The 15,402-nt window shown below is 34.4% G+C and overlaps 1 protein-coding gene across 3 annotated transcripts; it reads left to right on the forward strand.

The window, feature by feature from the left end:
• Positions 1 to 1,554: 1,554 nt before the first annotated feature.
• LOC110457213 lies at positions 1,555 to 15,379 on the forward strand. Of its 3 annotated transcripts, none has more exons than XM_021508383.1 (8): positions 1,555 to 1,890; positions 4,386 to 4,621; positions 5,103 to 5,318; positions 6,219 to 6,601; positions 7,231 to 7,432; positions 8,276 to 8,482; positions 10,899 to 10,988; positions 12,688 to 15,379. In XM_021508383.1, exons 2-8 carry the CDS (start codon positions 4,397 to 4,399, stop codon positions 13,150 to 13,152), a joined length of 1,788 nt encoding a protein of 595 aa, XP_021364058.1. In that variant the 5' UTR covers positions 1,555 to 1,890; positions 4,386 to 4,396; the 3' UTR covers positions 13,153 to 15,379. The 3 variants fall into 3 exon arrangements, with proteins under 3 accessions (XP_021364058.1, XP_021364059.1, XP_021364060.1); XM_021508384.1 differs by having other exon boundaries at positions 1,555 to 1,772; XM_021508385.1 differs by having other exon boundaries at positions 1,555 to 1,702.
• Positions 15,380 to 15,402: the final 23 nt, after the last annotated feature.

The raw sequence follows: 15,402 nt of genomic DNA on the forward strand, positions 1-15,402 counted from the left end.
CCTAAGGTAAGGGAGAAAAGTTTAAAAAATATACTCCTTAAAAATTACCATGTTTTTATTCATTAAAATGATGGATACCTAAGGTGTTACTGAAAATTTCCTTAGAATCTATCTTTGAACAAAAGCCTTTGTTATCCCTTCATGATGTACAGCATTTCACTAACAACGGTATGAAGTTTTACCTCTATCATTTTACCTTGGCTGTTCGCACACTGAGTGATATGTATTTGAACAGGAAAATCAGAGCACAATGAACAGACATGTCACGTAAAAAATAAACATTACATAATGCCCTTTTCAGAGCTGAATTTTACTGATAAAGTGATTTTATCGTACCAGGTCTGATATACTTTACAGAAGAGGTGTTGATTAACTGTTTCAGTCCTATCAATAACGGTGATGTACTATTTGAAGCTGTGTACGGGCACAAAAATAGCTCATTCAGATTTCAGTTTTCAAGGGTGAAATATTTTCAACAATTTCGCAAATGTGGTTTTCTATTTTGTCTATAATATTGTTGATACACAATAACCTAGCTGCTTCCATCTTTCTTTATTTTGATGTAAATTTAATAAATTTCATACACTGAGCTCGTATGATAAACCATTTTATTATTTAATTGCGGTATAATTGTCTCTCTTTTCCAGCATCCTCTAAATGCTTCTGGAGGGCAGCTAGCTTTTCTTTTTCTGTTACTGAAACTGCATCAACGATCTGTTTTCGCACTCTCTCGAAAATGTGGCTACGTCTGTGCGGGGTGTTCTTATTTTTAACTCGGGGACGCATTTCAACCAAACATCTTTGAAGGACGACAAACCTAAGCAACCAATTTCCTTTTTCTCACACGATAGTTTATAGCGTTTATGAATTGAGACTTTAGTCTCTGAAGCTGGTAAGTATATAGGGGGAAAGGAATCCCTTCTAGGTTCCGCAGGCTGTGGAATACCATTTTTTCAGAGAGATTTCGTATAAAGTTACAGCAAATTCAATTTCTGCAAACTTGAGTGCATGTAAAAGTGTTCTGCCGGTCAGTCCCTGTTTTCGGGGCGTGATTCCGTGCTGATTTACATGTTCAAAAGTGTATATTCTGTAAAATCAGATAAAATTTGAAATGCTGTTCTACACACGCTCTCTTCCCCAAAGAGCTATGGCGGAAAATTGCCCGTATTTCCCTAAGTCGGCAAAACGGAAAACGGAAAAAATAATGATGAGTAAATGATTTTTAGTAGCAAAAATGCATGGAATAGATATAAAACCAATTGAATATGAATATTTGAACTGTTGAGATATTCTGTATTCTTAATATAATACTGCAAATATAACCATATTCACTATATCTATGAAAGTGACGGGATTTTTCAGACTTAAAAAAAAACAACTTTCAATACTTCCCCATCCGAGGACCAACTTTTGAATTAAACTTTTTGATTCATTGATGTAATATACAAAAACAAAATAGGCCTACCTTGAAGATCTCTATCAATTCAACTTTTTACGAAAGTTCTTATTCATATCTAGTTTTGCTATCGATGTGTTAGAGCTGAACGGGTTGCCGACAGCCACCGATACTTGATATAACGTCACTAGACCTTTGACGTGAAATCGTATTACCGGGAAGTCAATTTTTCGTGGAAATACAGGTACCGTATACACAGCTTGGTCATACAGACACGGTTGACAGACGGCTACAGAGGAAATACAGGTACCGTATACAAAGCTTGGTCATACAGACACGGTTAGATTGATGACAGACGGCTACAGAGGAAATACAGGTACCGTATACACAGCTTGGTCATACAGACACGGTTAGATTGATGACAGACGGCTAGAGGAAAACTTACTCAGGGGATTCGCATATACAAGACTTAGCACGTTAAGGAGGGCTTTCAAGTAAGGGACACCTCATTATTCTCGTGTACATTATTGTTGGATTTAATCAGTAGCTTTATTTCATGCAAGTAACCTTTCAATTGTGTTCCGTTTGTCGACTCGCTTGGTTAGGTCAGGGACAAGCCATATCCGCTAACAAAAGTAGGATATACACTAGATAAATACATCAATGATAGCAAAGAGGGACATTTTACACATAAATAAAGAGTTTTGAAGCTCCATTGCACAACATTTTGTATGATTAAAACAAGTCATTCGTATCTATATATAAACAGGCAAAACCGGTTTTAATAAACTCTTGAATAAGTATACCAAAACCGAAAGTACACTAAACTATGGCGGATGGCCTTCTCTGTCATATCTACAGATACTTAAGTATGTCATATTTGAACGCCTATTTTGAATGTCGTTATCTCATTTTATGTTATTGCTTAAATAAATATTGAATTACATAGTCAGGAAAGATGAATGCATGTAGTAGGCATGTTTTCTTCGAGTTAAATATTTCAATATTTTTTTTTTCACATTTTAAATGCAAGGGTCTTGTATCCCAAAAAAAATCTTAGAAAAAAACAGAAATCCTATTTTCATTATTATCATTTATTTAACGTTGCATTAATGCCCACAGATTAATATTTCTTAAGATATCAGAACAGATGTAATTGAATCAGATGTTTTTTTTCTAGTTTTACGTCCATCTCTCTTTAAAGAAGAATTAGCAATCTTGAACTGTTTATTTTGACTTATCGTAGTGTTTCATGTGTTACTTCATGTCGTTATTGGAACCGACATGTTTTGTTAATTTATTCATTTGACCTGTTGGTGTGGAACCGACATGTTTTGTTAATTTATTCATTTGACCCGTTGGTGTGGAACCGATATGTTTTGTGAATTTATTCATTTGACCCGTTGGTGTGTTACTGAAATACAAAAGCTGTAAATAAATGATGGGGCAAAAATAATTCAATAGCTATATGTATCATATCCTGATATAAAACATTTCTTACTCCTTTAAAACTGCTTTATACTAGCTTAGTACTTGTTCAGATTTTACGTTTCACTCTGCCTGAATAAGCCATGCAAGTGAAAATGTATGACGCTAATTATGTTGATTCTTTTAATACCTGAATTAAAAAGACAGATTATTTCAGCCACGAATCGAAAAGAAACTACGTCCATGTTAGTTAAATAAGGTATAAGTCTGCATATTGATACCTCCATATACAATGTTAAACAACTTTACGTAGAGACAGCCGTGATACTTTTGCCATGGTCTGTATAATCAAAATACAAGGTACTACAGCGTGATATTTACCACTTCTTCATTTCTTTTCTTATTTTTGAAGTAAAGCGGGCTAGGAATGCAAAAGAAATTTTATGTTTTCAGTGTTTAAATGATGTAAAGAAGAAGTTTCAAACATTGGAACACAATGTTGAAGAAAGGGACTAACGGATGAATATAAATATAGTACTTTAAACATATTCATTTGGTTAATTGCATGGAATGAGGACGTAAAATAAGCCTCTAACAGTCTCTCAGTTTACGTACTTAACACAAGTTTACTTCCCTTAATCAGTTAATGCAAGAAATCAAACAAACATTCAACTTTTTTTTTATTTAAACCTACATATGCTTACGCTATTCCCCACACTGTGTATGTGTACCTTATTATTAATATATAAATACATACAATTCTAGATCATATCGTTAACCGTTTTTGCTAACGGGGATAAGGTGTAAAACAGAGCCTCTGGCAATGAATAACAGTCATCCGAGTGTTGATTTAACACCATACATATACAAACAAATAAGGAAGTAGTGTTTAGTATTCTTGTAAACGCCCGACACCCTCTGTACCCGTGACGCCATTCAGACGTTTTATTCCCCATGATCAGTTCAACCTGTTCAACTTCTATTAGTGAACTCAAAACAACGTGTTCATCATGCTAAACCCCAAAATATTTCAGATATATGTACAATTTTTATTTTTTAATACGAAGGGACTAGATTTTCTAACATATTATTATGTCAACTTCGAAATCGTGCAAGTCAATTGAGCTTTGATCTCTTTTGAAACCATCTTATTGATAATCCCTCTTGTATATGCGGTAACGATGTGAGTCACTTCTTTCTGCATTGTACATAGATACATGACTCAAAGCCAAATATGATAATATCTCTGTCTCATTTACAGCTTGACATCCATTTAAATCTACATTTAATTTCGGACTTAACTTAAACCTGTATTAACATTTAATGTTAAATGATAATATATTCACTAAAGGAAGTAATTGCCTTAGTGGAGATCTTAATTCTGCTATTCGTGTTTGTGTTCAGAGATATGTAGAAAAACACAAACTTATTTTGAATGTTATATGCTATTGTTTGAGATGTACCCCCAGCTTTGCCTGTTGCCCACTTCCTTTTAAATCGGATTGATTAAATTTGTTAACTTGAAAAAACCCTCATTTGCTTTTAACTCTTTGCATGGCAGATTAAACCGAAATGGCAAACAAATGGACAAGACAGAATGAACATATGTCCAACACCGACCGTGTTAAACACGAGTCAATCAGCTCATTCATAAAAGAACATGTGCAACCGATTCTTGATGGTTGGGAAAAGGATATAAAGAACTTTATAATATCAAATCCAAAGCCAGCACCGGATCAACGAATGATGGTTCTTACCATAGTTTCGCGAATGGCGGAACAAACGAAACAACTACAGGTATTTCGTTCTATTCTTCTTTTTATCATTATCATGAATACGTCATTCGACAATTCCGCAATACACTTGTTTCCAATTCTTCAGAATTTAAGTTGGAGATTTTGTTCATGCATCGATTTAAAGTGACTGATATTCATATGGTATTCAAGGTAGAAACGGAATACTGAAACTATATCCAATGATATTAAAATGTCTATAACCGACTTCTGCTGCAATACATTCGATGATGTTCAAGTTTCGCATATGCCATTTATTTTTCCGTTTTTACTTATGTAAAAATGAAAGGGGTCATATTTTTCATTCACACAAAATCTTTTTTCAAAAGACATTAGCTGTGAAAGTAAACTATCGGGTAGATGTGATCACTGTCAGGAAATAAGGTTAGCTATATTACTGAAGCACATCAAAGTCAATGGTACTACATATACTCTAGATTATAAACAATCTCTCACTACTATAAAACATACTTCGTTTATTTCAGTCCACTTATGGTGTCTATGTTTACACTACTGGTTACAAAGAGCTACCAAAAGAGACGAGGTTTTCTCAACACATGTTAACAATGACAAATGAGTGGAAAAGGGATTGTAAGCATATAGAAAAAACCCATTCTGCGAAGCACAATGAAAAACCAGATCAAACACTAGGTTTGGCTACACTGTTTTGTGAAATGCAAGTGCAGATTCAGTATTGGATGGTATGTATCTACTCATATCATTAAGATATAATCATGAGATATGGTTCTTGTTGCAATATTATGTTTTCGGATTTGAAATGGTAGTGTTTCTACCTTTAATCATTTACATCTAAAAGTAAATCATTGTATACATTTTCTATTCAGGTAACTGGTGACGTCACTTTCACGTTATTCGTCGAAGCGCGTATACTATGTTGTAGTCATTGTTGGTATACATGTATAACCTATAACCATATTATCACCAAGGACTTCAACAGTCATGGTGAAAGCCCGGAAACTGGCCAAACATATCGATCAGTCAGTAACGTTATTGGATTTCGTGAGCAATTGAATATCTTTTGAATAAAGTGTATTTTGTGTATTCCGTTTCAACTAATTACAGAATTACATTTCTGGCGTTGTCATGTTAAGAAAGTCTTGCTTCATTGAACAAAATTATCTCGAACTCTTAACCGTGATTGTAACGGGCTAAAGGCGTTTGTATGTTATGTTATCTACTGATTCTGAATTCACGAGCCTAGTATATTGAATGTGATATTTACATGTATTATTTAAACAAACTTTGTGATTATTTTATGAGTCTGCCTATAAACTATTAAAATCTACTTTAAGGGAAAGACACAGTGTGTTGACATTCTTTAGAGCATGTATTCGATATCACTTCATATTTCAATGCATTTTTACGTATGTATTGTTATATTAAACGCTTGTCTGAATCCTTTTCTGTTGTATGGGAAAGTGTAATATAATATACTAAAATGTTGACGGCTGAAATACATGTTGCTTAGGACCTTAATGTATATCACACTTTAGCATTCATGAATAAGTGACTCTATCCAACATGGCGATATTTTCCGATGACAAGCACATTTTAATTAACAAGTTTGTTAAACATTTCAGGAACATTTAACTCCAAGCAAAACTAAGCAACAACAACAAGGCACTTCTGTTGCACAGCATGGTGGAACAGACGGGCAACAGCCGAGACACCATCCCCAGAATGTACCGCCAACGACAGATGCACGACAGACGCCGTCAAAACGTCCACCGGATGGATCGCTAACAACAGATGAACGACAAAAGCTCCAAGATGAAATAAGTAACTTAGGGATGAAATATGATTCAAAAGTGGCAGAAAACTTAGAGTATCAGAAACAAGAATCGCAACATGCTGCTGACATGGATAAACTGAAAAAAGAAATTGAGAGACAAAGAGAAGAACTGAATAAACAAGCCATGGCTAATTGTAAGGTCACAAGGGAAAAGGATGAGGCCTTGAACAGGTTTGAAATAATATACTTGTTATTTCAATTCCATCTTGATTAACAGTTCACGTTTTTATGCTATTATTTGAACATCAAAATGTTGTAACTCTGAACTTGAGTAAATTTTAATAAACCGAACCTTTATTGTTCTTAACTAATAACAAACGGTTACTGACTGGCCGGTTGATTTTGGGGTTTTATTTATTCCACGACATGTTTTTTACACTTGGCCATTTTGGGTGTAATGAAACATTTTGTAATTTTGTAATTTAAATATTATGCGAGTTGCCTACCAAATGTATATAGAGGTAGAGCCTGGATCACTGTCAAATATACTAGGAATGGAATAGGAAAATTACCCCTTTTTTATTTACTTTACAACGATTACGTTACGCGTTCCCCAGAAACGCACAGGAGTCTTAATACGATTATGTATGTGAGGAAACCAGAAACCCAAAGAAAAGTTACGTGATTGGGCATGTGACCCAATTCCTTGTCGCGTATGATCGGGGAAGCGAAAATATCTAAAGATTTTAAAGAATTTTTCAAAGAATGATCCTTTTTGGGTACTGATCCGATTTGAATCCCCCTCCTTTGATAGAAATATTATTGAAAACCGTTATTTAGTAATATTGTTTATTTTCCAGACTTAGTGAAATAGCAGGTCAAAAACTACGACAGAACAACCCAGCCATCACCGATCTAAGTACTGATAACAGACCGACCAAAATAGCCGAGCGTTTTAAAGAGTTGTATGCCAACCAATGGACTGATGCATTTACGGAGCTGACGTCAGATCATTCGTGTTCTGAAATAAAAGCCATAGATATTCTCCTCGGATCCCTGGACGTGAGTAAACATTATTAAGAATATGCAATTTCACCCAATAGAATAGACTTTGGCTTAACCGTATTGGTCGTCTCCAAAATGAACACCATTTATCAATTGTACACTTTATTAGCTATTGTATATTTAAAATCTCTTTTCAAGGTTTAAATAATTACAACTATTTGCCGCAAGGTATTTGATTTGATAAAAATGCAGTTAGCATTTCACAATAAATTAAGTGCTATAGTAGCTCATTCATTTGATATATCTATATAATTTCATGACATCTCTAAACGCTTAGGATTTCAAGAAATGCCATAGATTATGTTTAACCCCAGGATGAATTCTTATTTTTACTGTATTCGGTTTCTGGACCAAAAACAACAAGAGAAGATAAAACCATAGACATTTTAAACTTATCGTATGGTCCTGACTACACTGTATGTATTATTATTTCTATGAATTCCAAATAATAATAAATAAGCAGCGCTGACCCCTGATGGAGATAAAATTTAAATAATTGCCAAGTCCCACCAGGTGTATTTTACTATGTGATATACATGCATTCCGTTGTCCTGAACAAATACAATAATAATGACCTGGATCTACAAGGAATCTAAGATGGCCACTTTGGTATCAAAATAAGTAAACACACATTTTTGCTCAGTACATCGTTTACTTAGAAGATGTGGTTGGTATTACAGTTACTTGTAACACACCTGTTGTCAGAAAAGGGGAGAGATCGCTGTTATTTCGAGATGTGGGGTGCAATCATGGTATTATAGTTTGTGTCATATAATATTGTTGCGATAGCTATAACGTGTTTTGTTTTTACTGATGTCATCTAATAATTTCTTTTATCAGGAAAGTTTTGATTTCACGGCCAGCATATCAGAAAATCAGCTGCAACGATTAGAACACAGCACACAGATGCTGACAAACATAGAAAAGACAGATACGCATGGAGCGGTCATGCAAAACAGACAGGTTGATTTGGCGAAAACCCTTCCTGCCAAAAGCGGAAATAGAGATCAAACGCAACTGCAATCTGAACACACAGGAGACAAAATGGTATGTCCGAATTTTTAGATAAGACATTAATAGCATAGCAATACAATGTCTGAAAAGTCTATAATCATGTCAGCACGCTGCCTAAATCTATTTTACGGTCGGCATCAAAACCTGATTTCCAACTATTTTAGTATCTACAATGATTGAGTTGGCCATCGTGTGTCATTGTAGCCTGCATAATTGGATTTGATATGAAACATCGTGACATCTGCTGCATCTGACTTCAGGTAACGCTCAATCTTCTTGGGTACCTGTTTCACATCCGGATTTTCGGGCGATTTCTGATGTCATTCTTATTTTTGGTGTTTTCCCTCTTCGTTTTATTTTTTGTATGACTTTGAAGTACCATATTGATGATTTACTTTTTGTATGACTTTGAAGTACTATTTCGATGTTTTACTTTTTGTATGACTTTGAAGTACCATGTCAATGTTTTACTTTTTGTATGACTTTGAAGTACTATTTCAATGTTAATCGCAGCAGTGACGGTATTTTTCTGACCACATCAGGATTTGTCCGTAATAGCGTTGTATCTTTTATTGGCAATATGAAATTGGTCCTTGTTAATGAGTAATTAATTGTTCCATTGTCCACATTGGTATTAATCTATCAAAACGATAATGCCCCCTATATAGGTGTATTGTTTCATTGGTCATGTTGGGATTGACGGTGTTTTTTTTATTGGCCACATCGGGACTTTTAGAACGTTTACATTTAAAATTCTGTAAACATATTCTTCAGGTGAAAACATCGACACCCAATTTCATGATTTATCGCGAATTAGGAAGATTTCCTCTGAGTATAAATATCAAAGTTAGAATGATTGGATTTTGGGCCAAATTGTTAGAACCAATACCTAATAAGTTAAGTAATAAAATGTATAAAATTATTATAAACTATAATACTCAATGGTTGAATTGTATTAAAAATATCCTTGATGAATGTAATTTAATAAATATATTTGAAAGTCAAGAATTCAAAAGTACCCAATGGTTGAAAAATACAATTTTCCATACACTCAAAGATAAATTCATTAATAATTGGAGAAGCGATGTTTTCAATTCATCTAAAGGGACCAATTACAGAATTTTTAAAAATGACTTAGTACTAGATAAATACCTGCTAGATCTCCCTCCAAGACTAGCAAATGTTTATTGTAAATTTAGAATTTGTAATGTAAAATTTCCTATTGAATGTGGTATATGGAATAACATTCCAAGAGAAGATAGAAAATGTATGTTTTGTGACCTAAATGAAATTGGAGACTAATATCATTATTTATTTAACTGTAATGACCACCAGATAGTGCGAAACAGAAGAAAATGTATGTCGAGATACTATTTTGAATGTCCTAGTACTTTAAAGTTTAATACATTAATTAATTATGTCAATAATGAAGAACTAATTTCACTTATACAATTCCTTAAGCACATTATTGAGCGAATTACCACTGGCCATTAACACCATTATTTATATGTAAACTGTACTATATATATATGTATATAATTCTCTACACTGTAACCAGTTTGCGAGAATAAAAACTTGTCATTGTCATTGTCATTGGATTGACGGTGTATTGTTTTACACGTAACAATGAGTTTGACGGTGTATTGTTTTACTGGTAACAATGGAATTGACGGTTTATTGTTTTACAGGTAACACAGCGATTGACGGTGTATTGTTATACAGGTAACACAGGTATTGACGGTGTATGGTTTTACAGGTAACATTTGGATTAACGGTGTATTGTTATACAGGTAACATTTGGATTGACGGTATACTGTTTTAGAGGTAACATTGTGATTGACGGTGTATTGTTATACAGGTAACACGGGGATTGACGTTGTATTGTTAGCAGTTAACATTTGGATTGACTGTGTATTGTTTTGCAGGTAACATTTGGATTGACGGTGTATGGTTTTACTGGTTACATTGGGATTGACGGTGTATTGTATTAATGGTTACAATGGGATTGACGGTGTATTGTTTTTCAGGTAGCACTGGGATTGACGGTGTGTTGTTTTATTAGTATTATTGGGATGGATGGTGTGGTGTGTTATTGTAAATATCGCGATTGACGGTGTGTTGTTTTACTATCAACACTGGGATTGACGGTGTGTTGTTTTACTGTCAACATTTGGTTTGACGGTATACTGGTAACAAAGGGATTGACGGTATACAGGTAACAAAGGCATTGATGGCGTATAGTTTAACAGGTAACATTGCTATTCACGGTGTATTGTTTTACAGTAAACGCTTGCATTAACACCGGACATGCCCGTGTGCCTTAAAGGCTAGAAGTGTCGACACACTGTATGTCCATGTACAGACTAATGCAATGAATTTCCATCACTAGTTTTCACATACATATAAAAGAACTTATTCCATCCATACTATTCAATTTCTCATCTATCAGCAACCAGTTCCATTGTCGCCGGAGTGTGCAGACCTACTTAGACAAGTGCTGAAAGCTTCAGCTCCTGCTTTACTTCCTGAAGTACAACAAGTAAGTCCCACACAGTACTATATATTTCTATAACTTATGTATACAGATATGCAATGGAATACCTTGGGCTGATATTATGGTATCGGGATGATTGATGAATCGGTCACTGTTCAAACAATGTATCTAAACATAGAAATAAGACATTTAAACGGTAATCCAACTGAGAACAATCTGAATTAGTAGATAGATTCACATTTTAAGCCTATGCATGGCACCATTTCGGTTGACGTTAACGCGCCTTTGATAAAATTGCGGTCCAACGTAAGGACGCCGATATTTCCGTTCTGTTCGCACTCAGCATCTAACATTACAAATGGCGTTGTTTATCGTTTCCGTCGCCGTTTGAAAACGATTCAGGAGGTGAGATAGACGCATCTCTCTTTTTTGATACGTCGCGACGTTACACGTGGCCGTCCATTTCAGGGGCGGTCCGTTAATCGTACACAATGCCTTAAGCGACTATCTAAACGGGCAAAAGTTGGTACATAAATAACAAACTGATGGGTGACGCGACGTTGTGATTGGCCTTTCAAAATAAGTGTAATATTCCATCCTCTCTCAATCTTTTTCATCCGGACAAAGTTATTGCACACTGTTACTGTACAGATTAAAAGTTCGTTTCGGAATGTTTTTCAAGTTTATCAGAGGTCTGTTTGCCCCCGATGCTCAAATTTGACAATTACGTTTAAACCGTACGGCAAGGTTCTTTAGGTGGGCGAGTTTAAGTCAGCATCGTTAGTTTAAAACCTTTGATCCTCGCTTTGACATTGATGATTTCCGTACGAAGCTTATATCTGTTTGCGGCACATAAACAAGATCTTCAGGCGTTTAGAGTGCAATCAATACGTAACCAATCCGAAATTATCGCAAGTTAGCTGACTTTCAATTCACTACTGATATCATGATATTTTATTCGGGGACATGGGAATATTACTTCTCAAAGTTTTCTGAGGATCCAAGCGCAGCCAGAAAGAAGTTATCATTGCGAACATTTTACCAAGGTATGCCCCAAGATAAGCAATCGTATATATATATATATATATATATGGTCATGTTGCACACGACACGACTAGTAAACCGAGGCTCATATTCTGTGTAGTGCTCTAGACTTCAAGGCCGACCGGGCATGATTGAAACAGGTCGAATTGACGGCTATCCATGAACAAAACTGCATTTTATCATATGAAGTTCTACATCAATACTATACTGGAACCCTTAAAACAACAAGAGATTTCTAATTGTAAACAAAACCTTAAACATATGTACAAAGGGAATATGTACATGGAGGTCATTGAAAAAGTACAATAATAATAAAAGTAGAATAAAACAATGTGTTCCGTAAACAATGACGTCATCAGCTTCATTAACAACATCCTCCATGCATATCTATGTCAGTTATATCACGTCCTCATATTAAGAACACGAGAAGTGACAATATAATCAATAACACCGACCTTCATATCATTTTGCTGCGAGATCCTGACGGCGACCATAAAAAATGGCAGTAATCTTCATCAAACCGATTTGATAGTTTTTGTTGTTTAACCTTTACAAATTCTTACAAGACAGACTTGCAATCTACGTATATTCAAGGAACAAAGAAATGTACGCTTTACTAATTCAGAACCAGGTTTATATATTATGATCCAGTGCGATTAATTTTACTCAATAAAAAGCAATTATCCCATGTCTTTTGTAGCATTTCCTAAGAGACAGACAAGCAAAGGTAAAGATTCCAGAAGGAAAAAGGGGAAACGCGATGATCGAATTCTACAAAGAATGTGCAGCGATCACTTGGTACATGAATGTCCAAACACCTCGTCTATATTTGGCACCAAAACCGACAACAGGTACACCGGTTCAGACTGACCTGTACTCTTTGTACACACAATCCGGGGAGAAGGTCGATTATGTCGTCTGGCCGGCCTGTCTACTTCATGAGAATGGCCCTTTATTGGCCAAAGGAATATTGCAGCCATTCAAAATGGAACGAAAAGGAGGAGCTAAAGAAGAAAAAAAGAATGTCGCTTCGAATGGTAGAAGCGAGACTCAGGAGAAAGGTTCAGGCAGTGATGGAAAATCAATTATAGACCAAAATAACGTCAATACTTCATCCGGGAGAAAGAGCAGTACGGGAGGTAATGTCAAAAACACACATTTTTAGTCTGCCATGACATAGCACCATTTTATGATTACTTATATTTGTGTTCCGATATAGTAAAACACGGACAGAGACAGCAGCCAATGTAGCCGAATCTTAATATATCACTGCTAATACTCGTGGTCCATACTATAGTAATCATAAGGGGACCTTGACGTTAACATGTTCCAATTCTTAACGTACTGTTTTCGTTTGTGGCGCTTTTAATAAGTGGAAAATTGACTTTGTCAGCGTAGACATAAAAATGTAATAGGAAGCTTATCAGAAGATATTATAGAAGACTTGTAACCGATACTCCTCAATAATTACAACCATTATAATATTTACGGATGGTTCAATCACTTCCATTATGATAAATATCATTGTTCTTTTGCGGGGTCTTCTCGTGACGCCGTTCGCTACTGTATTTAAATACGTATTTATCCTCACATAATATCTCTTAAACGTTTTCCTCAACTCTATATACATTATAAATATAAACTTGTATTGTAAAATATGGAGTGTATACGTGGTTTCTATAATACATATGCCAACATGTGTTGAATATTTAATACAAATATGTTTTGAAAAAAAAAAAAAAAAATGTAACTTACAATAACTTTGATGTGTGCTTACATACTACCGATGGTCAGTTTTTTTATAATTTGTATATATAAGTGTCAAGAATACGAATAATTTCTATGCTGCTCCAATTTTACTTAACATTGACCTAAGAGTCAGTGCACTTACTTGGGTACATCAATACATAATATATATATTGTTAATTTATTTGTATATCAACAAGTAATACAATTATTCAAATTTGATTATGATCAATGTTTGAAACGTTTTGAGCACGATTTTTATATTCCTGTACAATTGTACCCTGTGTATATAAGTTCTCCTATGACTTGGGACTGGTGTTGGGTTTATTTTATTATTTTGGTAATGTTTTACATAAATATATGATACATCTATATTAAAAGTTGTATATATTTATTAAAAGAATTATGTATTAACACTGTCTACCTTTCTTCAACCGGATGCCGTCACGTAGGCGAATATGAACCCAAATGATATTTGATTTGACCAAACAATGTAGTCAGAATGTGGTATTCAATGTAACACTGATTTTCACTGATGGTCAAGTTAAACAAAAATTGTATCTCTCTGATCAGTGCAATGTTTCAGAGTAAACAATGTCAATCAAACACTTTAAATCGACGTGAACAACGGAAATTTCTTTATTTCGATGTGAACCATGTTAATTAAACACACTAACTCGATGTGGATAATGAGCAATTCTTTATTTGGATGTGAACCATGTGAACTTAGCACTTTAACTCGACGTAAACAATAAGCTATTTTTTATTCGATGTGAACAACGATCAATGTTTTTATCAACGTGAACAATGAAATATCAACATTTTAATTCGAAGTAAACAATGATCACTCTTTATAATGATGCAAACAATTACCAAAACTATAAATAGATAAAACAAAAACAAAACAAAAACCTCATATATCGACACACAATCGGACGTAGTGGTAAATACATTCACATACTAGCATGAGTTAACATACAATGCTTATTTGTCTATTTCCCGTATCTACTGTAAATCTCTAGCGCCTTACGGGGGTACAAATATAGTTTGTCATTAACATTTTATTCGTCAACATGTACCAATATTGTCAACGTAAATTGTTCGACTATTAATCTATTATACAGTGTAGTACTGTTCTGTGATAGTTTATTGTTAGTTTCACCGTCACTTCCAGCTTCAGCCATCAATGAAAAAACCTAAAAGTAAATGTATATTCATCGAGGCTTGATACAAATATGGCGGAGTATCTCTGTCTAGTTAGTCTTCGATTGTCTTGGCATAACTCGTTTTCTGCTTGGATGAAAAACTATTATTGATCTTCATTGGCTCTAACAGATGTTTTGTGAAACGTGTATTGACGATCATACACACATACAAATGTATTATCCATTTTATAGAGAAAATTATAAGATTTTAAGGAAATGTTTACGAATCACAAGAACAATCGGAAAGCATGAATTATCATTTGTGGAGATATGCTGTAATGCTTTTTTTTTATATAAATAAAAGGATATATTCAGAGTATGGTGGAATTGTCTTTTCGTTATCATTACATAATACACAACCACCAGTTTGATGTTATTTAATTACAATAATGTTGCTTTAAAAGATAATCTTAATTTCTGATTTTAAAAACAAAAGTATATATGTACGTTCATAGATAAATGAA

Source organism: Mizuhopecten yessoensis, unplaced genomic scaffold (assembly GCF_002113885.1).
Source record: "Mizuhopecten yessoensis strain PY_sf001 unplaced genomic scaffold, ASM211388v2 scaffold9049, whole genome shotgun sequence".
Classification (NCBI taxonomy): Eukaryota; Metazoa; Mollusca; class Bivalvia; order Pectinida; family Pectinidae; genus Mizuhopecten; species Mizuhopecten yessoensis.